The sequence below is a fragment of the Helicoverpa armigera genome, chromosome 20 (assembly GCF_030705265.1).
Source record: "Helicoverpa armigera isolate CAAS_96S chromosome 20, ASM3070526v1, whole genome shotgun sequence".
In the NCBI taxonomy this organism is placed as follows: domain Eukaryota; kingdom Metazoa; phylum Arthropoda; class Insecta; order Lepidoptera; family Noctuidae; genus Helicoverpa; species Helicoverpa armigera.
Window position 1 is genome coordinate 7743025 of NC_087139.1, and position 23735 is coordinate 7766759.

Consider the following 23735-nt stretch of genomic DNA (forward strand, 5'->3'; position numbering starts at 1 on the left):
AAATAGATACGCAGATCTTTGTAAAAAAAACCGGATCTACGCAAAACACAGATGCTTCAGTCAGTTGATTATCTGTTGTCTCACGTGCAACAGCAAACGAAGATTGAATAACCAATATAAAAACTTCGCCAAAAGTGTCGAGCAAATTCCCAGCTTTTACTAAAATTCCCATCTTACGCGAATAATCCCGTGGCTCGCACATCACTAGCCTTCGTTCGACACACACCATAGCGTGCCATGAATAACAATGTCTATATATATCCCGGCTTTTGTACAGAACTGACGTAAATTCGGATAGTGCTGTTATCGATCTATGAATATATCGATTTCTATTTATAAATTCACAGTGTTTGTTGACTAGTCTTTAGGGCAACCGGTTTCAGTGTTTGAATAGTTTTTGTGGTCAGTGAATTAAGTGTAATAAATAAGAAAACAAGTGGAATGTCTTACAAAGGATCGGATTATGAGGATGATGACGATCGTAAGTAATTTAGGAGTTCCTAAATTAATCGCTATAAGTAGTAGTTAATAATACTGACCAACTGAGTAAATAAGTGTTTAGTCATTTCAATTGTATTGTATATGTACCTACACTTTCTTGAAAAAAATAAACATGTTCATATGGTGATCATCTAAAACTTCTTTTTTTCTTGAGAGGTCTGGACACCTTAAAATTAAAACAATTACCTAAGGCTAGCATACAATGCGCTAATCTTTATTTTAAGAAGATACTTAAGAACAGTTTTTGTGTATTTTCCAAAACGTTGCAGCCACACGCTATGACTCACCGTATTATGAGTCATCATTATTTACGTCGTCTGAGCATCATACTTACATATTGATCCTAGCTTTATTTAAATTATTAGATAAGGTACTGGTTTGTGATCATCGATCAGGTTATTTATCAAACCCTAACCTACCTTATTGAAAACAAAATAAACCTTTATAAAATTAAATACAAACTTTTTTAATTTGTTAAACTTATAAACATGTAAGTACCATAAATTAACAAAATATGGTTACATGTAGAATATTTATGTAATTAATTCATGTTTATTATTCATAGCAAACAATATACCTAAACTTATTTAGTTTTTAACATAATTTTTTTGCGATTGGCATCAGGATAAGTTTTTTGACATTATATATAGCAGTTATGCATCCGGTCAGACTGGAAGCCGACCCCAACTTGTCGGGAAAAGGCTCGTGAGATGAGTTGATCATCCACTTCCTCTCTAGTTGACACAGCACTTCCTCTTCTTTCATACTCTAAAATACTCTAAATGATTAAGAATTTAACACAAAGTCTCTCTTTTTTCAGTCTTGGGTCGGGGCCAGCCGCCACCATACCAGGGGAGCGCAACTCGCTTGCCTCCCGCTGCGAGTGCCCCAACCACCACCATGCACAACACATCTTCGACAACGGCCGCCGGTGGACCGGTGACCGTCGTGACTGCCCAACCGACCTACCCCACAGCAGTCATGTACCAGGGGAACATGAACTTTGTACCGGTCGGCGTCAACGCGGGACAGGGACCTTTCATAGGCCCCAAGGAGTCGCCAATGACCTGCCCCTCCTGTCAGCAGAGGATTACCACTAAAGTTGAATACCAGGCTACGATGAGAACACATGTTTGTGCTCTCATGTTCTGCATGGTTGGGTCAGTATTTTAATTATTCTACGTCTGATTTATTTACATAAGGTGTAAATAGTGGTTGGAAAATTAAAATTTTAGGCCAAATGGCGCGCGGGTCAAATAAACCCTCTCAAGCTCTACAACGTAAAACGTACAGCAACAACATAATTTTGTAGGTAGTCATTTGAAGCTATTTACCTTTATTTGTTTATTTACAGGTGTATACCGTGCATGATCATCCCGTACGTCATGGACAGCTGCAAAAACGCCGACCACTACTGTCCCGAGTGCAACGCGTTCCTCGGCACCTACATACGAGTCTGATAATATTACTGTGATAAATGTAATCATAAATAAAACAAAAGAATGTTCTCTAGCACAAATGTGAGGATATTAGCTAGTCAACATGACTACACTATGTATATAGAACTTAGAACCACTTTCTATTCTACCCGTTACCACAGGGACAGGAAGTGACCCCGACATGGGACAGAAAAGGTTTCGTTTATATAAGTATATCGCGGATAATATAATTAAGTACATAGTACTTAAGTGTACAGTCGCGAAAGCTTAAACATCTTAAGATACGATATAGGTAACCTATACTTTTTAAGTAAACGATATGAATGTTCTCAAAAGATGTTTCTCATTTAATTCTAATAAATGTCTAGCAAGATCGAGTGTCCATCGACAGATAGATAGAGGAATCGAGAGTGCGGATGAATGTCTAGATCAGAAATTGATATTATGATTTTGTATAAGTCACTACAGATAATTATTTTTTCATCCCACCATCTCGGAAAGAGTATTTTTACCCTTTGATATCAGAGCGCAAAAGCCGTTTTTATCCTCTAGAGTCTAGAGCGACAAAGTGATTTGAATTTAGAACATCGTGTGCAATACTCCATTTGTGACAATCTTGATAAGACTTTTCAAACAAATACATATTCAACAAATAAAATACTGCTTAAAATAATTATTCAATTAATTAAGTAATTTTTATTATTGTTTTTACATAGATTTTTGACCTCGTTTAATTTTTAAACTGACTTTTCAAATAAATGAACTTTAATAGGTACTTCTTTTTAATTTGATACTCATATGTGCGCGCCATTTTGTTTTTAAATTTCCTCGATGAGGTGGAATGAAAAGTTACATGTTGCACTCGAGTGCAAAGATTTTTCACCTTGTGCTCTTTTGATTCCCTCGCTATCGCTCAGGATTCTAATTATTGAAACACTCGCTACGCTCGTGTTTCAATTTTATAATCCTTCGCTTGCTCGGTCATCAAAATTGAGCCCGCGGTTAAAAAGCAACTTTGCACTCTTGTATAACAAATAACTATTGTATACATTCTGTGTAACCACATTTGACAAATGTGCCTTATAATTTAAGTTGATATTAAGTTAAAATTATGATAATTACAAAAACCTACTTAGGTAATGTTGCTTTATCATTATCCTAACCCATTTGTATCTAAAGTTTCGTTTTGACCAACTGGTTTCTACACAGTTCTATATATTATTGAGAATAAATAATATCATAAGATAACCTACCTCAAATAGTTGGAAACGAAACAATAATGTACGTTATTTTTTTACTTAGGTAATGATTTTGTAAGTAAATAATTTAAACTGAATTTATGTTTATAGTGTTTTTATTTCATTTATAACTTTAAACGAGGAGAGTTCTACTATTACATTTTTTATACAAATTATTTTGATAACAGAAGTTCTCTATTTATTCGTGTCTTAAAATGGCTTATCCGACTTTTGTAACTTTGGTGTAAATATCTTCGGTGCACCAGTAGCAGATGCCTTCGACATTCCTAAGACAGAAGCTCTGTAATACCTTTCTCAACGTACATTATATATTACACATACGTACATTATATAACAACATTCACACGTTGTCTTCGGATAGTTTGTAATGCCGGCTGAGAGAGGGAAGATTTACATCATCAAAATATTTAGACAAATGCGAAATAATAGATGATTCGGCGATTTTGTAGTGATTGCTATCTTGGACATATTTAACGAATAAGTCCTCCCGACTAAAACAAATTCAAAATCGGTTCATCTTCACGGAAGCTAAGATTCGACATGCAAACAAAGAATATCAAAAACAATTGTTTAAATAAAACGTTCTCTGAGATTTTTAAGTTGAGTAAGTTCAGCGCAATATCCACCATGTGTCAAATAAAGGATCTCGGGATAAACCACTCCATATGGGCCATTAATTTCAATGATTATCTGTGTGTAACGCATGGCCGAGCTCTCCGCTCAGTCGGCTTCAAGCTAAGTATTCATTTATACTCCGCGCTAATCTGCTGCGAAATGAGTATAAGCGTTGTAATTCAATTAAACTTATGCTTTATATTAAAACAAGGAAGGAAGGGAAAATAAACTATGTAATAAAAAGTGTTAGAATAATGCACTATTTTTTAATTAATTTAAATCTGTAACGGTTATTTTAAACATGCTCTATGTATACATAGATACCTAGGTTAGGGTGTCCCAAGACATAAGGGGGAATTTTTTTTTCTCGAATTCAAATACGCATACCCTCTAATTTTTTTCGGTTTGACCTCATTATCTCCTATAATAAATATTATCTCGATCAGACAGTGGTAACCCGTGCCGACTTAATGCCAAAGTTTCACATGAAAATTTGTACTGACTTACTATGGAGAAATTTAGATCTTAATTATTATTACTAAAAATAAACCTTGAATACATCCAAATAATGTTTTATCTTCTCATATACATTGAAAAATAATATCATTGTTAAAATTTTCATTTTAAAGTAGTTTTTTTTTTACAGTCAGGATAAATTTTCCGATGTTCTAGGACTGTTCCTAACAATAATTGTTTTTGTTCCTCATCTACTGTGATTAATCAATAAAAGTCTTGCATGAACTTCACCGATCTTTCGGCCACATCGTTCACTAACTCTCAGTGCTGTAACTTTGGCTTTTTGATACGAAGCATTATTTGACTAGAAGGTAGGACACATTCATGTAGAAAACTGTCATTATATTTTAAGGCGATCGATCAAAGAACTCGCTTTTTGCTGAAATGAAGTTAGAGGTGATTTTGTCATACAACGTACCGTAAAGATCTTCTTTTGAAAAAAAAAATTAACCAAAGACAAATAACCCCTGAAAAACGATACATCCAATCGTTTTTCAAGAGTTATTTTCCTTTGCTCCTCTGAGGCAGGCGCTTTCTGTAACTAACTGTAGGCCGGCTGCTCTCCTGGCTGTCATTTGACATCTTGGACAGTCGTTTCGGGTAGTCAGAAGCCAATAAGTCTGACACTAGTCTTATCAAAGGGATATTGGGTTGCTGGGTAACTGGGTTGAGAAGTCAGATAGGCAGTCGCTCCTTGTACATCTCTAGTACTCAGCTGAATCCGGCAAGACTGAAAGCCGACCCCAACATAGTTGGGATAAGGCTCGGGACATGATGATTTATTCTTATTAATCAAAATCAAATAAATTACATATCTAAGTTGCTGAAAAAGTCGTGATAGCGTTGTTTAAAAACGTCTTGTGTCTTTTGTCCCTCCAAACTTGATACAAGGTGACGAGTTTCGTCACACAATTAGGCAAAGGTTTAGTTGGAATACGCGCCTTTTCCCAGTAGATAATATAATGCATTCGCGACTAGTAAGATTTACGTTTTCATTCACAATTAAATTAATTTCCCGAATATCACAACATAGTATACAACAAAGTCGCTTTTTCTGTCCCCGTGTCCCGTTGTAAGCTTGCCTAATTCTTCAAAACTACGCAACCGATTTTCATGCGGTTTTCTCTAATAGATAGAGTGATTAAAGAGGAAGGTTTACATGTATAATAACACACATTAAATAATGCAGAAATACTGTTATTCCGTGCGAAGCCGGAGCGGGTCGCTAGTTGTACTATGAAACTGCCAGAACTTGTCCATTAGACGGAAGTTTTGAGCCCGTCATTTGATGCTTTAGGTCCCCTAATTAAAAATATACTCTTTTTATAACTGCTTAAGTCTAGTGACATGTTGGCTGTTTGAAAACAATGATTCGATCACTAAATAACAAGAAATCACAAGCACATCGACGAGTTAGATCGCGTTAGTCTTAGAGAGCAAGTATGACATACATTCAAATGTAAGTCGGCACGGGTTACCGTGGTCCTACCACCATAAAATTTTATTTATAATAGTTTTGGACCAAAAGGAAAAAAATAGGAGGGTATGCGTTAAAAAAAAATGACTTTGATTTTTTTGGGACACCCTAACCTAGGTATACAATTCTTCCTATCTTTCTTCTACTGAGTTGGTGATCCTAAAATAGGTACTTTAACCGTTTAAAGTTATCATAACAACGAAAACTAAGCTCTTATGGATGGTAATAAAATAAGACATGTCGTTGATTGCTAGTATCTACACATAGAATAGAGAGCTTCAAATATTTCAGTCAAAGCAGTAGAAACGTTTGACGCTCGAGCTTTGTCATTCGCGTGCGATCGACAGTCCCCGAGCTGAGTGAAATATTGACAGTCTGAACAATGCAACAGTCAGCATATGACAATTTAGACGACGAACTACTATTGGAAAAACCTTTCACGTTGGAGCCTGGTTTTTATTGTGGAAAAGCCAATTCAATAGAAACAGTCAGTCTGGTATGAATGAGGGATGTAAACAGCTAAGTAAACTTATTGAAGATTAATGAAGAAATTTGTTATCGATAGTCGTGTTCATCTGGTAGGGGTAAAAGTACCTACTAGATATTCGATTGCAGGTAAGGCCTACCTAACGATATAACATTTCTAACTAATAGGTATGTAATTTCTGAGTAGGTACCTATATTTTGATTATCTATCATTTAGCAAAAGATGAAGGAAAAGGTCTTGAGAACACTTGGACTTCAAAATCTAAGGTATCGCCGGTCCGCCATGTTTGTGGTTTGGAGTGATTTTGGAGTTTGTCAATAAAAAAAATCGCATTCTGACATAAAAGGTCAATTCCAGTGAGAGTTCCTGCCTCAAGTCAATTAGGTATTAAAAAAAAAATATGACTGGTAAAATGGCATATGCGTGCCTGATAGTAAACGATTATGTATATTATCCGGACATTGTCATGACAGCTTTGTACAGAAATCACGTAAACTCAGATAGTGCTTATCTATCTAAAAACTATCGATATTTATATATAAATTTGCAGTGTTTGTTGACTGGTCCTTAGTACCTGCTTGAGTGTTTGAATAGTTATTGTGTTCAGTGAATTAAGTGTAAATAAGTAATAATATAAAGTGATATGTCTGACAGCTCAGATTATGAGGATCACGATGATCGTAAGTATTAAAAAGTTCCTAAATTAGTGGTTATAGTGATAATTTTGAAGACCTCGATGGCGACCATTAGGTCACCATATTCCCGGACTGCCGAACCTGAGGTCCCGGGTTCGATTCCCGGTTCGGTCGACATTTTTGAGGAGCGTGCTTGTTGGCCGTTGTCTGGGTGTTATAATACCTATGTATTTATAAATATGTATATATGTAGCTGTATGTACCTACTTTATCAGTTGTGTTAGCACCCATAACACAAGTTAATTAATAACTTAGCATGGGGTTAACCGACCGCGTGTGAAAAGGTATCCCGACATATTAACTCTGACTAAGTGTTTACTTACTAGTATTAATTTCAATATATGATATCTGTACGCGTTCTGGGGAAATTTTTTTGATAGATGACATGCTGATCATCCAAGAGTTAATTTTCCTTGAGAGATCCAGACCCCTTAAGACCTCTTGTTAACGACAACAAATGCTCACTCTAATTTATTGAACACTGTGCGTCGGCAAGTCGCCCTTTATAAAACAAAATAATGACAATGTGTTGCCGCCGCTTGCTATGACTCACCATATGAGTCGTCATTATTTACGTAGTGTAAGCGTTACTCATATATCTCAATTATCAGATAAGGTACTACATTCTTGATCATAGATATAATTTTATTCATCACGCCCTTATCTATCTACATCCTTAAAAGCAGTGTAGGTATTACCTTTGTAATGTTAGATTATGTTTTATCTAATCTGTTATTTTGCATTGTAACTACTGAACCTATTAACGTATATCCGGTTTTGCAATAAATTTTGGTTTAAAAAGTTGTAAATGAATATTAAATGAGCACAATCTTATCGCGACAATAATATTCAACAATTGCCTATGTGAAGATTAAGTAGCATTTTACTTGCAAAGAATATTCATGGAATCTATTGATTCGAGGATGTAAGAATAATATTTAAAATTAAATGTCGTAATCCTCCTTTACTTATCCTAATTTTATTTTGGGTTTGGCATTCTTTCTGGCTTCTTCCATACTGCTTTTCATATTTCGTAACATACAATCTATTTCCAGCCAAAGGTCAGGGACAGCCACCACCATACTCCGAGAGTGCAACAGACGTGCCCCCCACTGAGAGAGCTGCTACCACCACCACCATGCACTCTTCCACGACAACCGCCATCGGCGTCGGCGCAGCGGTGACCGTCGTGACTGCCCAACCGACCTACCCTGCGTACCCCACAGCGGTCGTGTACCAGGGGAACATGAACTATGTACCAGCCGGCGTCAACGTGGGACAGGGACCCTTCATAGGCCCCAAGGAGTCGCCAATGACCTGCCCCTCCTGTCAGCAGAGTATTACCACAAAAGTTGAATACAAATCCACGATGGGTACACATATTTGTGCTCTCATGTTTTGTATGGTTGGGTCAGTATTTTAATTTTGATTCCATGCCTCTTTTATTTATTTAAGGACTTTTAAACTCTGCAATTTAAAACGTAGATACCTACAACAACAATATACGAATTAATAACAAAAGAAAAACCTTACGTAGGTACGTACATTTAGGCCCAACAAAGAAGGAACAATACCTCTAAGGGTTGCTATACACATAAACGGGCCGGCATTGCCGATTCGGCAACATTCGTATAACGACGAAGCCGACCCGTACCGTATCTACATGACGTTCGGCTTCATTCGGCTTGTTTCACTTCATCGTTAAAAGCCGAACGGCAAGAATAGACTTTTGCGGTTCTTGAGGTTCGGCAGACGAGCGCGTAGTGATTCCCGAACATTCATCTTCACATATTCGGTTTCACCACCCAGTTTGCCGAATACTGCCGTCCCGTCCCGTCCGCATAGTGCGGCAAAGCCGACAGGCCTTATTCGTTTTCATATAGGTATTCGATTTGCCAGATGTGCCGAATAATGCCGGCCCGTTTATGTGTCAACCCTTAATCAATATTGTATAGCTAGTGTTTTGATATTAAACCCTATCTATATTTGTATATTTGCAGGTTTATACCGTGCATGATCATCCCATACTGCGTGAAGAGTTGCCGGAACGCTGACCACTACTGTCCCGAGTGTAACGCTTTCCTCGGCACCTACATCAGAGCCTGATGATCATGACTGTGATAAATATGGATTTTCTCTGTCACAGTTCTATGATGCAAGGATAGTCAACTTAACTGGATTATGCACTTAGAAATGGTGTATATATGTATCTATACACAATCGTGACTTAATACGGAAGGATACGATTTTCGAAATATTTGTACAAGACTCAAAAAGAAGCCTTTTAGAAGCGATATAGCCTGATACGTAGGTTCTCGAAGCGTGTGGCAATTTTCAATTATTTATTATCCACTCCTCATAAATAATAATATAATTGATGGAGAGTTTAGATGAACATCTGTAAAAGTTGAAATCGATATGATTTTGTGTAAATCTGTATAGATTTTTGTACTTTTTAGCAGGGCCGCGCCGACCCCCGGCAGCGCCTGTGTGCGAAACCTATGAAGCGCCTCTTTTTTAACGAATCATCATAAAACGAATTTAATTTTTGAATGAATATTTTTAATTGTTAATGTTGACTGAAATAAATGTTCTCCAGTCAGCGGCGGCCCTAGCCATTGCGAGGCTACGAGCGGCAGGTCTATGCGAGGCCCTTTGTTCTACGTGAAAAGTCTGTTGTGAGCTAGGAGTTATTTTCTTGTTAATAAAAGGACTTACAAGCGGCGCTACCTTCTAGGTTCGGCTAAAAAAGGATTGAAAAAATAAAAGAAGTGGAAAATAAAGCAGAGCGTAGCGAGCACAAAAATTTTTGAGCTTTGGGTCACTGAAACACCTAAACTTGTTTATTAAAGAACGATGCAAGGTGCAGTCGCGAGCGCAGCGAGCGCGAAAATTTTTAAGTTTTAGGACATAAAAGTACTCTAATCACGTTAGAAGGAACGGTACCGACAAGCGAACAGCCGCGAGCGTAGCGAGCGCGAAAATTGTTGAGTTTTGGGACATAAAAGTACTCTAATCATGTTAGAAAGAACTATACTGACAAGCGAACAGCCGCGAGCGTAGCGAGCGCGAAAATTTTTGAGTTTTGGGACTTTGGGTTTTAGAATGAACGGTAGGCACTGACAAGTGAACAGCCGCGAGCGTAGCGAGCGCGAATTTTTTTAAATTGTTTGTTAAAGCTAAGCGTCCACTTGTCGGTATCGTACGCAACGGACGTATCGCACGCAACGGATCGTAGTATTATTTATATAGAATTATTCTGGTTCGTAGTATTATTCTGGTTCAAAGAACTGCCGCCGTTTTAACGTTGAGCTCGTAAGGAATGTAAACTAAAACCCTAAACGTAAAATGAAACCATAAACGGGAATAATAATAAACATTAAATATTGAGAGACTTGTTCAATAAGCGTTATAGATGTTTTGTAGTTTACAAGGCCTATGTTGCGCCTATTGTACCTACTTGTCGATACTCCACTACAAAAAACAATCATATAGGTAACAAAAATAATTTGGTGGCAGTGGCGGCGCGGCGCCCCTATTGTCTTGGCGCCTGTGTGCGCCGCACACTTCGCACACAGGGGCGGCGCGGCCCTGCTTTTTAGATCACATTCGACAAATGTGCCTTATGTTTTAAGAAGGTACAAAATTATGATAATTACAAAAAAAATATATATGATGTTGCTTTTTCCTTATCTACAACATAACCCATGATTAGACGTTACATACGAACGAAATTACTAATTATTTGACTTATATTTAAACCATTTCAAAACTAAGATAGATACCATGAACGTTTTCGATATTCTATCAGTAACGGCCGATTAGTGGCGACATCCATTACGCTATCAATGCAGTTCTGCAACGAAGAGAGCAAGTTAACTTTGAAAGCAATTTATCGAGTCAAAGCGGTCAGCCGCTCCATAGCTAAGTGAACTTGTGTTCCGGGGCACATGTTGGAAGATTTGTGCCCCGTCTCCTTTGAATCGGTATCCTCAATAAAAGTTCTCGTGAAAGTGGTCATCAAAATAAAAAAGTTTTCACAAAAATTTCAGCTATTTAAATTTATATATTTATGTAGGTACCTATTTTCCCTCCAGTGCGAGACAACGAGATATTATATTTCATATTATGCGTTATCCCACAGTAGAATATTTCCTGAACTTTCAAAGGCAACCACTGAACTTTTTAACATGCTTATTTCACGCCATTCTCGTATGGTTTTCATATCTTGTAACACAAAAATTATCAATTTCATTCAAAAGCCTTTTATAGGTTTTTATAGGCAAGTACCTTAAACTATCCCGAAATATCGTCACTGAAAAATAGAAAAGGATTTTATCCAAAATAAAAATAGATAAAAAAGGTTCTAAGTAAAATACATCTGGCAGCTGAGGTTCGAATTTCAAATGCCAACACAAAACGTTCATAGATTTAAATAGCGAACGAAATAAATCCCGCCGCGCGTAAAATTAATGTACAGCCAGTTTGCAAACACGCAGAATGGATGAAATAGAACACAATTTCAAATAAACAACCACTATGAATTTTCAATACAGATATTTGCGGTTAGTAGGTACCTATATTTTTTTCTATCGGATAGTTATTAGATTTTCAAATCGAGGATAGATTTTCAGTGGGCTGTACATTTTCAGCAATACCTATATGCCATGTGGAACTGGAATGATCTAAATTGGAAATATAATTTACCGGAAAGTCCTTCATTTGGATCAAACTGATTCAATTGCTTGGGGTAAATTGATAGCTTCGTTCGTTCAAACTCCGTTTACCTCGTCGATTTGGCAATAAAGTTATTTAAACCCTTATCAACGATTTCTACCTACACTTTTCCAGAAAAATAAACGGTGCTATTACCTATACCCATTGGAAAATTCAAACGCAGATATTCATGTAGTTCAAAATACTAACTCGTCAAATAAAATTGAATCAATATACTTAATTTTGATCAAAACGTAAGTACACTATTATTAATTTGTATTAACATTCATCAACAATGTTTCAGTAAATATAGGAAAAGCGTGGTTTCAATAGAGGTAATCAGAGCCATCTGTTGACCAGTTACATCAACAAACTTTACACGCATTGGATAAATATCTTTAGTGGCTTGGAATAGAGTACAAAATTGACAGATTTACCTTTAGTATTGGCACCTGGCATCTTCACTGCATACATTTACTTAGAATTGGAGTAAGTAAATGTAGTCTACCAAATTCTTCTTTAAGTGCAAAAAATAACTATTCTTGTCCCTATTGATTTCTGACACTTACGCGAATATTAGACATTTAAATAAAACTACTTTTACGGATTTTATCGCGGTTATATTATATTATTTAATCCCGACGTTTCGGATCCTTTACAGCATCCATGGTCACGGGCAGACTAAGGTGTTGGTCGTCTTGATATACCTATTAGTTACAAACAGCTACCCTACATTTTGTTAATTATTATTGACAATCCGATTCACGCAAAACGAGCTCACCGTATCCTTAGGTCGAGCAGTTGTAGGCTTGGATTTTGATTTAATAGTTTCTATGATGGGATTCTAAGCAGGTGGTATGACCCAGCCATCTTCTCTATTGAAATTTGGATGTTTTTTTAATTTCAATAGCCTCGCGAATCATCCTAGGTAGGAATCGGTTTTCTTTTGCAAGGACTTGTGGTTTATCAAATCTGATGTAATGCTGGGCCTTGTCTAGTGCGTGTTCACAAACTGCTGACTGTCTGGAACGGCGGTGTTTGACATCGGCGATGTGTTCTTTTACGCGGGTCCCTATGCTTCTTTTAGTTTGGCCTATGTAAGAGAGACCACAATCACATTCGAGCTTGTATACACCCGCATCTTGTAGAGGTATGTGACACTTGACAGGTGGTAAGAATTGACTAATCTTCTTCAGCGGCTTGAAGTAGGTTTTGATTGAAGCTCGCTTCAAGCTGTAAAGGATCCGAAACGTCGGGATTAAATAATATAATCGCGATAAAATCCGTAAAAGTAGTTTTATTTAAATTCTTGTCCCTTTTAAATAAAATGGAGGCCTGTACCTAATTATTTTTTTCATTTAACTGACTGTTACGTGACTACGTCGAATAATTCGCAGACCTGTGAAAAGGTCTATAAATGATGAGCTACTGATTAGGCGGCCACAAAAACCAATTGGACCGATACTCACCTGATTACACATGACTGGGCAAAGTCAATTTCTGCCTCCACATAAATCAACGTTTGCGTTGACCCATAATAATGAATTCCGGGATACCGCACTTCCTACACTTGAAGTGGAATGATGTATATCCTCACATCTTAGAGTATTTAACCAACCGGATATGCCATTGCCATGAGAGTTCCGCTGAAACTTATATGTACAAAATGTTTGTGTCAAGTTTATGATTGTGTTAAACAAATGTATCGAATGCGAGCGTATCGATGTGATCTTAATTACTTACCTACATGACTGAGCTCACTATCTATGTAGGTAGGTAGGTACCTATTATGTTACCTCGCCTCCGCGCATAAATTGGCCGAATTTCCCGTTAAATGCTCTAAGCTTGTCTCCCCCTTACACGTGTCTCCGTGAAGCTCAGACGCTGGCAGTTGATTCCACGAAACTGACGAGTTCACGATACGTGCGGTGTGTGCTGAGTTATGATATCATCGGTATGAGAGAAACTGAGCGTAGAAAATGTTTTTTTCTTCGAGAAAATAGGCTATTTGTGGAACTGCAGACGTGCATTGTAAGATTGCTACTTATTCTATTGCACACTAATTACAACATCGCAAATCTTATTATGAAGTTCCAACAATTAGCCCAAAAAACCCTTCTATTTTGTGGCATTTGTTTAACAGAGAAATAAATAAGTAGAAATGTAGTTACAAAGTTTGGGCCAATTTGCAAACGCTCTGCTGAACCGAATGCAAACAATTTGGCATTTGTATAAAGATTGAACTCTGAAGAAGGCATAGAATGTCCAATTTTAGACAGATTCAAGAAAATCTGGGAATAGTTTGTTTTAAGTAAAATACGATACGATACGATAAATCGAACGTTATAGAAGAAAGCAAATGTTGCCGAATTTTCCTTACGTTAAAAGTTTTGCAACGATCCGCCCACGAAATTACCTACTAACGCCGCATTTTGGCACAGATGTTTGCGAAGTACGTGAAATGTATGGGGAAGCAGTTACCTATGTATGTCATAATCATAACGAAAATGAATGTACACATGCTCCCCTAGATAGAACGTTATCTTGTGCCAATCCCGAACAAATAAGATCTTTCTGTTAAAAATCCGTCAATGAGCGTAACCTTACTTTTAGCTAAAAGGACTCGGAGTTTTAGAAATGCTATAGGTACTCAAATTGTTTGTTCTCATAAACGTAAAGTACGAGAATAAGCTATGTTAGTCATTTATTAGAAAACTCCGCACTGCCAGCTTCCGAGGAAAATAGCAATTTTATAAAAGAAACAACGAAACAATTTCCATTTCTGCAAATTAAATCAAATCAACAATTTGTGGGTTCGTGTTCCAAAAGGCAGTCACCTGTTCGTTCTGTTATTTCATGAACTGTATAATATTGTCGCGAGACGTTTAACTGAAGAATGTAGATATTTATGAGTTGACACCTCGACGTCTCTCCGACTTACTTTCTCTGTTATGTTTTTATTCGTTTTTTTTCCGCATTTATTTCTCTGTTGCGAATGATGTCAGCTTTCAAGTTTATGTCTTGCATAATTTAATATTAATATTTGAGAATCATTTTCGCGGGTCTGGTTTGTCATTTTTGTTATTTATGTGACTTAAAAAAGTTACTGAGAATGATGTCAGAGTTTTACCAAAAATCTTATAACATCGATTAGTTACCCCATTTAAACTTTTATATCTATCTTATTGCAAACCTTGAAATAAGCATCACATCATTGAGTATGTTTTGATGTTATAAAGGATTCATAAATATATCTAGGTACTTAAAGGGTTTTATTTTTTCTCACACTAGCCAGCAAAAGTAGTAGCTATTTGCAAAGCTCAAAACACTTAGGTATTCAAAAATAACTGAAGAAAATATAACGCCATAATAATTGGAAGCAGATAAAAAATATGAAAAATTCTCGTTGATTCCAATGAACCACAAATATTGCAAATCTATAGGTACTGCAAATATTTATTTTTTAATCCTTTATGTTTTTATATTAAACTACCTACGTAATTGATCATTCAGCTTTGAAAGTCGACCAAACATCGCAATAAGTTTAGCCACCAATTTCCTGCTTGAACGCAGACCGAGATAAAACTGCTTCCAAACCCTCGCTAAGAAAACTGTCTCGAGTGATGAAGTTAAAGTTCCTGGTGGGATGCTGGATATAAGGCAGTGTATCTGGCTTGCTGCCAACTGGCAACACACAGCTAACTTACATACCGCTTCTCTAACAATCTATATCGAATAAAATGAATCTATCTATAAAAAATGTTAATACTTTAATATTCTCCCTAATCTGTCACCCTTAAAATCTTCTCGACTAGTCATAATTCCACATAATTCGATTCATCCGTCCGTATCTAAACCAACACCGGCAAGTCATTGATATTCGTGACTTAATAAACTGACCATCAGCCGAATACCTGCAATTCCAGCAATAAGCAGTTGTCGAGTAAATAGGAATTCCATTAGCGGACCCTCAGAACATGTAATAAGGTTCGGGTCACCTTTAACGTAATTAAATACCCTCACAGCACTTATCTTTAATTACCTGTTTGTAATTTGATTTATGAACGCGATGACGGAGCGTTTGGCTCACTCTGGTTAGGGAAATAAAGAAAATGAGGAAATTATTGCCGTATTTTATTTGTTTCTTAAACTTATTTTATCTGAGTTGTTTAAGCCGCCTACAACATCGCATTGTAGTTCTCAGAATAAAAACGTAGACGAACTCTTTCGAGAATAGGTAAGTAAATGAGTATGTTCTATAAATGTGTTTCTTTCATGCCTTCGTCTATTGTACTAGAATAGTTCGAATACTATTGAGTGTAACTAAACCTGAGAAGTATCTACGGGTTCGCGAGCGTTAAATAAAATTACAAGAGAAGGCTTTTATATAAGAAAAAGATTTGTTTACCTTTTCAAGAAACGTAGGTATCTTTACAACCAATTACCAAATGACCTTTCGAGTGTGAGTAGCAGCTATTACGAGTATTACGACGATGGTCTTCAGGAGTTTCCCGTAACAGCTGCTCATAAACTCGTTACTTTATCGAAGGTTTTGCTCACGTGAGAGTGAACCACTCTAAACGGTAACAGCCATCAGCCAATGAGATTAATCAGCTTAGAGCAGTGGTTCTTAACCGGTGGTCCGCGGACCACTGGTGGTCCCTGGAGGCATTCGTAATGGTCCGCGAAGCTTAGCTTCGCGACGTTGCTACTTATACGTTATCTAACTTAATTTTTATCGGCTTATAATTGCGAGCGGGGGTTTTCGCATGGACGTATATCGGGTGTGTCGTACCTAGTCCCCCCATTCATGAAAATGTATGTTTGGGCTACATTTTACGTAATTTTGGTTTTGAGTTTTAAAAAATAATTAAAATTTCGAGCTCGCTTCGCTCGCGTATTCACAAACTGTGTGCCCTTATTTTTGCATTTGTCAACAAACAAAAAGTTAAGTACGTTTGGGCTAAATTTTACGTAATATTTGGTTGAAGTCCGATAAAAATTTCGCACTCGCTTCGCTCGCGTTTTCAGAAACTATATGCCCTTATTTTTGCATTTGTCAACAAACAAAAAGTTAAGTACGTTTGGGCTAAATTTTACGTAATATTTGGTTGAAGTCCGATAAAATTTCGCGCTCGCTTCGCTCGCGTATTCAAAAACTATATTATGGCCCTTATTTTTGCATTTGTCAACAAACAAAACATCAAGTACGTTTGGGCAAAATTTTACGGAATTGTTTTAACTCCGATAAAAATTTCGCGCTCGCTTCACTCGCGTATTCAGAAACTACATATTATGCCCTTATTTATGCATTTTCAACAGACCAAAAATATTTGGTTTAGGTCCGATAAAAATTTTGCGCTCACTTCGCTCGAGCATTTGGAAACTACATATGCAAGTTTTTCTTTATTTGCATTTGCTTACCTACACAACTGCCGACATGCGTTTAGCTTTGAGTATAACTGACCCAAAAATTCAGTTTTTTTTTTGATAAATAATAAAGAAATGAGTGCTAATTTAGGTAAACACATGAGGTGGTCCCCGGCAAGCCAACTTTAGTTAAAGTGGTCCCTCGTGTCAAAAAGGTTAAGAACCACTGGCTTAGAGCCATTTACAATTACAAATTACTCTAAAATAAATTACACAGAATAAGTTCTTGCTATAATACTTTGAAAGTGGAAATAGGTTTCAAGAACCTTTAAAACGACTTAAGTATTTATTGTAAACGACTAAATCATAACGTTCAGAAATACATAGGTAGTAGTGTTTCCAAAATAGCAATATGAATTCCACATGTAGAAGTCTGACTTCAAACACGAGTAGAGCGTGTGTGCGGTCACCGTGCGCTACTTGTTGCGGCCCGCTCGGACCCGGGCCCCGGGGCCCGCAATATCGCACCAGCTTTATATCAAGCCTAGGGGTTTTTGCTCCAACTGCATCGAAGACATATTGAGGTTTACCGCATTCTAAACCTATATTTTGGTGACGTATGGTCTAACTAAATATAGATACAAAACTAAAAAATTGTCGTTAAATATGCATGGCTAACAGAGGACAAGAAATATGCAATACCATCTCCTATGATAAATATTTAATTGATACCTACACACAAAGAGACACAAAATTCAACATAATTTAAGTACTTACATAATGGAAATCATGGTTAATCATCTCGTCCGCCTACAACTCGATCCGTGCTTACAGCACATAACTGAATATTGTATGCGCTGAGTTATTTCTTATATACTAACATCAGCTAACATACTATGGAGCTCATCTTTAGATAGAAAGGACTTTAGTAAGCCTTTGTGACTACAAGCAAGACTACTTTAAGGAGAGTGTTTCCTTCTTACTGAATCTTTAACCGACGACCTCGTCTGTTCATATTTAATGCTGTTTACAAGCCATACAACAAGCCATGTAAACAGTGAGCAAAGATATCGAGTCTTCTTCTAGATATTTCTAACAATTGTTTCCTTTCAAGAGTTTCATGCATATTTTGGAAGTGACTTTCTTTTACTGAAACTGCTGCAAGTTTACAAAACCCTAAACAGTAAAAAGAAACGGTTGTTTAACTTTTTCTTTGTACAAAACGACAGCAGTTGTTTTTATTTGTGTTTGGACGTATCTCGGGCACTGAGCGTTTATCGCGGAGTCGAACTGGAAACTAAATAAATGTGAAAGTTAGCGGCGGCCGACGGACTCGGGCGGAGGGAACTAAAGTTTGCGCTAATTAGTGAAGTGGGGCCGGAAACTTATAATATGTGGACTTTACGACAAACTTAATAGAATTTATGACTTAGCATTTTGGAAGACAGGTGTTACATTGTTAGCTATAAGATTTGTTTCTCATCTTATTTATTTCTTGTCTTCGACGTGAGGAATTTCTATATTTTTGACGAAATATTGTGCCAACTTGCAGGTTATCTAGGTATCTATTGTCATTTTACGTCAAATATGATTGACATACGTAAGTATTCTTTTAAAATTATTCTGTAACTTTATCACTTTACATTCGATAGTGTGTGAGTGCACTGCTGTCTGGCGGTGTGCCAGAGCACAATGCTATGCAGTCAGCAGCACTTGAGGGTCGCGAGCGTGATGGAGCTGAGAGTTTCTCAATTGTTCCCTGTTTTACTAGCGCCATCTCAAACTTTTAAGATTTCTTGTCGTTTCTTTATATGGACTACCGTGCTGGATAAACTGTGGCAGAAATAAACAAAATATGTAAATCCATTTTACCGTCTCTAAAATGTGAACATATTATTTTAAAACTGACTCCACCACGAGGTTAAAACTTCAAAACAGTATCTACCTAATAATTATACCACGTTACGTCAAACCCACACCAAAATCATTTTCTGTTAATAGCCCAGGGTCCATAGTTTGCCCATCGTCCCATCGTAAATTTCTTTTTGAAAATGAATATTATTAAAATAATATTGAAAGCAGTCGGCAACTTACAAACAGTCAACACCTACACAATACAAATGAAAATGTATTTTTAATTTCTAAATTCCAATTTTATTTTATAAAAAAATGCTTGGAAATTCCAATATTAAAATTAAAAACTTCTTTAAAATATTTAAGAAATTATTTTTATTTTGAAGTGTGATATATCTATTCATTGTTTATTATAGGAATTATTTTGATGTAATATTTTAATCCCTTTATTAAATATAAAATGTATTTTTATTCCCAAATGTTAAATATTTTCCAATATTAATCTATTGTTAAGAGGTGTGATTTTTTTATTGTGTCTCATTTTAGGATTTAATTTAATAGATTTATGGAATATAAAATGTTTTTTGTAATTTAAATAACTTTGTAACATAAATAATGTTTCTTTTTATTACTTGCTAAAAGCTAAATATTTTATTAAATTTATTTTAAGATAGTCGTGAGTCGTGGGAACTTCCCACGCTAGGAACTTAGGAAGAGCTTGTGAGAAGAATCGAAAATCGATCACAAGGTTAAGCAACGCTTGTCGCGGTTGGTCCGTGGATGGGTGACCATCTTGTCATGATGCGTTCTTCCGTGTCCGATATAAAATATAGCCTATGTTACAGGGAAGAACGTAGTCTTTCAACAATGATTTTTTTTTTTAATATTTCAGTACCTATTTTCGGAATCTACATAGGTATTTGCAGATAATTGGTACTTGCCGTATTCAATAAGCCTAGCTAGTTGATAATGTCCAGCCGCAGCCGGTGTGACGCAGAATGGAGCTACCTCTTTGCATTTATAGCACCCAAAATTAGAGACAGCGAATAAAAACCGAGAAATTAAATTGAAAACGTGCAAGTAAATGATTGAGGGATATGTATGTATGGAACGTAGGTACAGACATGAAAAATGGTGAACGTGCTAACGAGCCTGGTTAACTTTATGCCTGCCTTTATTTTATCTTTCCTGGCAGTTTTTCACGATGGAAATGGATTTTCCATCATGTGTGAGTGTTCTATTTGTAACCCACGTGTTGCTGTAGGTAACACGTGGGTAGACGTTAAACCAACTATTGTTGGTATTGTTGCCCAATATACAGTATATTTCAATATTAAATGGGAGGTATACACGTGTTCTATGTCTGAGAAGTTTAAAGGGAAGGCAGTCATAGGTTACTTCTGTATTATGTACCTACGTAAACCGTCTTATTTAATAACATTTATAAGACAAGTAATAAATATATTGTTCATGTGTAATTTGTTATACGGAACCTAAATGGAACATTTTAGTGGCCGGTACTGCAACGCGCGCAAGTGTAGAACCAATATATTGCTTCTGCATACAAATACTATTGCTTTCCTTGATTTGTAGCTGCAATTTACCTGCAGCAAGCATTTTCCTTTGTTATTCAGGCGTAGGTAAGTTTTCCTATAGATATTACTAAATAGGTAGATACTTAACTAAATGTAAATTATATTAGTGCAAGTTTATGGAATTAGGTTCCTAACATTCAAAATCTCATAGTAAGTTACCTAAACTAATAAAAGGGTGTTTTAATTATTTTTTGTTAGAAATGAGATGAGTACAAAGATTTTTCATCTCGCGCTCTTTTGATTCAATGTTAGAATCCTTCGCTTGCTCGGTTATCAACACTGAGCCGGCGGTTAAAAAGCAGCCTTGCAGTCTTATACATATAACAAATAACTATTGGGTAACTAGGTATATTGAGGGATATTGATACATTTTACTTCTCTACTAGACAGACTAGTAGCGACATCTAGTGGGAGACTTGCACCTTGTCGAAAAAATAATATATAGTAACACATTTTTTGGTCGGTCAGTCGGTTAAAAATGAGGAAAACCTTCGTTTGGCAATTGGCCAAATCCAATACTTTAGTTTATCGTCGGCAATTCATGTTCAGTTCGTTCAGTCGGAGTCTGACGGATATCTTCATAAATTATTCTTCTGGGCGTTCCTTTGACGTTTGCCTTCTTTTTGCTGAATTAACTATGAGGGCGAGGAATAAGCAGGAATTTTTATTGTTATTTTTTCACCCAGTTTGTCTGAAAATATGTTTGTGTACCAAATATGCAAGAGTATCTTAGCGTTTTTATAACTTGGTATAACCCGTGTAACGTTATTAACCAGCATTTTTGGTACCAACGTAGGTATACATATTTATTTTAGTCTGATCTAGAATTTTCAGATATGAAAGCTGTTTGAGGAAAGATATTAAAGTTGCCATCACCTGTTTATATTACATTTCGTTCATGAATATACAAACGGATATTAAGAATGTCAAGACGTTTGAAATGTTTTAGGTAGGTAGATACCTATTTTCCAAGTAATGTTTACCGTGATAGTTGTAATAAGTATTTTGTAACTACATCAGAACTCAATGAACTCAATAAGTAGTACCTACCTACTTTCTACCCCTACTACCTACGGTAAGTATCTACTCAAAATAAGGTTTATCAATTTACATGGCTCGTTATTTGAATAATTGCACAGATTAAACTTTTAAACATTAATGCTAAATATCACATTTTATGCAGCCCTCGTCACAAAGGCGAGAATAGTATAGGTAACATGCTAAGTTACAGTGAAGCTCCTTATACAACGTAAGTATAAGAACATTGTTGAAGTAGACGTGGTAAGCTTAATTGAAAAACTTCTGCAGCTTTGTCTTCAGCACGTCTGGAAGATACTTAATAAACATAATACTTTAGTCTGCTACACCATCTTATTATAGGTTGGTTTTATACTATAGGTACCTGCGTACCTAGTTGATGAAAAAGTTCAGCTCATGTCACCATCTATGTTATAACGAGATCTATGTCTCGGTAGGCTCACTTAATTAGTGGATCCCCGTTATTATCTGTTCAACATTGATAGTCTTTATGGATTGTCAGAAAACTAATTTTATAACCGGGTACAGGGTTGCCCGGGTAACTTAATTAAAATGATCGGATATGCAGTCACTGCATCGGTTTTGACTGAAAACCGTCCAACATATTATCTATGTAATTGATAAGGTTTAGGATCTACCAATTTAAATTCCTTGCATTGGAATCTAGTGTTTAACTCCAAGCTAACATTTAGTGAGGGTCCATCGCGACTTGGCGCGGGTCCAGCTCACGTGCCATCAGTACCACTCGTTAACCTGAGTCGGCACTTCGAACGCTCATGGCACAAACATTTACGAAAATTGTATATTCCCATAATATGGAAACGTAAGTAAAATAAGCAGTTTCATTAGTGATAACATCGAAATTACGAACCTACGAACGATGGATGAGAGAACAATTATAAAAGTTTGAAATACCTATCTCAGTAAGATTTCAGCCAATTCAATGTAAGAATGTAATAGAAACCAGAAACCACCCTATTCCGTTTGAACGGAATCCAGAAGTGTAAAGGTGCGTACGGATAGCGCGTTCCTGTGTTACGCGTAGTTGGGAAACACTGTCCTCGCGTACATTGGATACGCGTACAGCTCCTGTACGGACCGCCGCGAACCTGTACGCGAGGTCAATCGATCCAGAGCGCTCCGCGAGCCCCAGTCATTCGCCATGACTCCGACAAGAACACGCGTGTTTATTCATTTTGCCGTCCAAATATAGCGTAGCCGGCCGCGTGCGTCCTCTTTGACGCGCGACCAATAACCGACAGACGGTGGTTCGCGCTGCAAGTTGGCTCGCGCGGTACGCGTACCCCAAGAGTGAACGCGTAGCTGCAGGTATGGACTAGGCGTTCCGGATACGCGTAAACTGAGTACGCGTACCAGGGTACGCGCAATCCGTACGCACCTTGATAAGTTTAAACTTCATAAAGATATGATCGGCTCCTTTCAGCGGAATATTTATTGAGATTGGATTCACGTCGCGCCCAAAGGGGATTTCGGAATTTCTCTGTTGAGAAACTGCATCTCAAACCTGTTTATTTTCTAACTGAAATTGGGGTTTGTGCAATAAATCTACTATACTTTAATGTTTCATTAAAATTCACTGAGTAGTTTTTGCGTAAAAGAGCTATCTGACCACAACAATGTAATTTTCAGCTGTTAAAATTCAATCTTATCTGCACTCTTACTCTAGCGGGATGTCTGGATTGTCAACATAACGAAGGTAATAGCGGGCCCGTCGATAAACGAGCTTTTACTGCAGGACCAGGCCCGACACTTAACGGAGCCCATCCAATTACTAGCCGCTGTTAATTAACCTGCACATACCTAACCATACCATACTGACTATGTAATTGGCCAATTTCAAACACGCTCACTCTCCGATGGTTTCATTTTATTAAGACATGTTTTAGCATAAGCTAAGGTATGATTGAAAAGTCTTCCAGGAGATTTTTGGATGTTTCAGTTAAGAGCAGGTGATGAATTGTTGGACAAATAAATGCCCCACGCTAGCGTTCAATGGAAAAGTGAATGATTTTGATACCGATATCAGAGTAAATCTCTGAAATCTCTGCCAAAATATGGACCATGTAGCGCCATCTAGCGGCACGAAAAAAAGCCGTTGGCTTCGTACTTATCGCTAAGGGTCACATTTGAATAATAATAGCGAGTGTTGCGT

The 23735-nt window shown here is 36.9% G+C and overlaps 2 protein-coding genes across 2 annotated transcripts; both read left to right on the forward strand.

Moving 5' to 3' along the window:
* The first annotated feature begins 294 nt into the window (after nt 1-294).
* On the forward strand, nt 295-2089 carry LOC110379757 (lipopolysaccharide-induced tumor necrosis factor-alpha factor homolog). Its single transcript, XM_049848552.2, has 3 exons — nt 295-481; nt 1322-1661; nt 1856-2089. The coding sequence occupies exons 1-3, from the start codon at nt 442-444 to the stop codon at nt 1959-1961; spliced, it is 486 nt and encodes a 161-aa protein (XP_049704509.2). The 5' UTR covers nt 295-441; the 3' UTR covers nt 1962-2089.
* Nucleotides 2090-6816: 4727 nt separating this feature from the next.
* On the forward strand, nt 6817-10081 carry LOC110376436 (lipopolysaccharide-induced tumor necrosis factor-alpha factor homolog). Its single transcript, XM_049848554.2, has 3 exons — nt 6817-6974; nt 8045-8399; nt 8990-10081. The coding sequence occupies exons 1-3, from the start codon at nt 6938-6940 to the stop codon at nt 9093-9095; spliced, it is 498 nt and encodes a 165-aa protein (XP_049704511.2). The 5' UTR covers nt 6817-6937; the 3' UTR covers nt 9096-10081.
* The last annotated feature ends 13654 nt before the right edge of the window (nt 10082-23735 follow it).

What these genes read in the sequence shown, in the direction of transcription:
- LOC110379757 (XM_049848552.2), top strand. Translation starts at nt 442, where the DNA reads ATGTCTTACAAAGGATCGGATTATGAGGATGATGACGATC. An exon ending in TTATGAGGATGATGACGATC is followed by an intron (nt 482 to 1,321) that starts GTAAGTAATTTA and finishes CTCTTTTTTCAG; the next exon opens with TCTTGGGTCGGGGCCAGCCG. An exon ending in CTCATGTTCTGCATGGTTGG is followed by an intron (nt 1,662 to 1,855) that starts GTCAGTATTTTA and finishes GTTTATTTACAG; the next exon opens with GTGTATACCGTGCATGATCA.
- LOC110376436 (XM_049848554.2), top strand. Translation starts at nt 6,938, where the DNA reads ATGTCTGACAGCTCAGATTATGAGGATCACGATGATC. An exon ending in TTATGAGGATCACGATGATC is followed by an intron (nt 6,975 to 8,044) that starts GTAAGTATTAAA and finishes ATCTATTTCCAG; the next exon opens with CCAAAGGTCAGGGACAGCCA. An exon ending in CTCATGTTTTGTATGGTTGG is followed by an intron (nt 8,400 to 8,989) that starts GTCAGTATTTTA and finishes GTATATTTGCAG; the next exon opens with GTTTATACCGTGCATGATCA.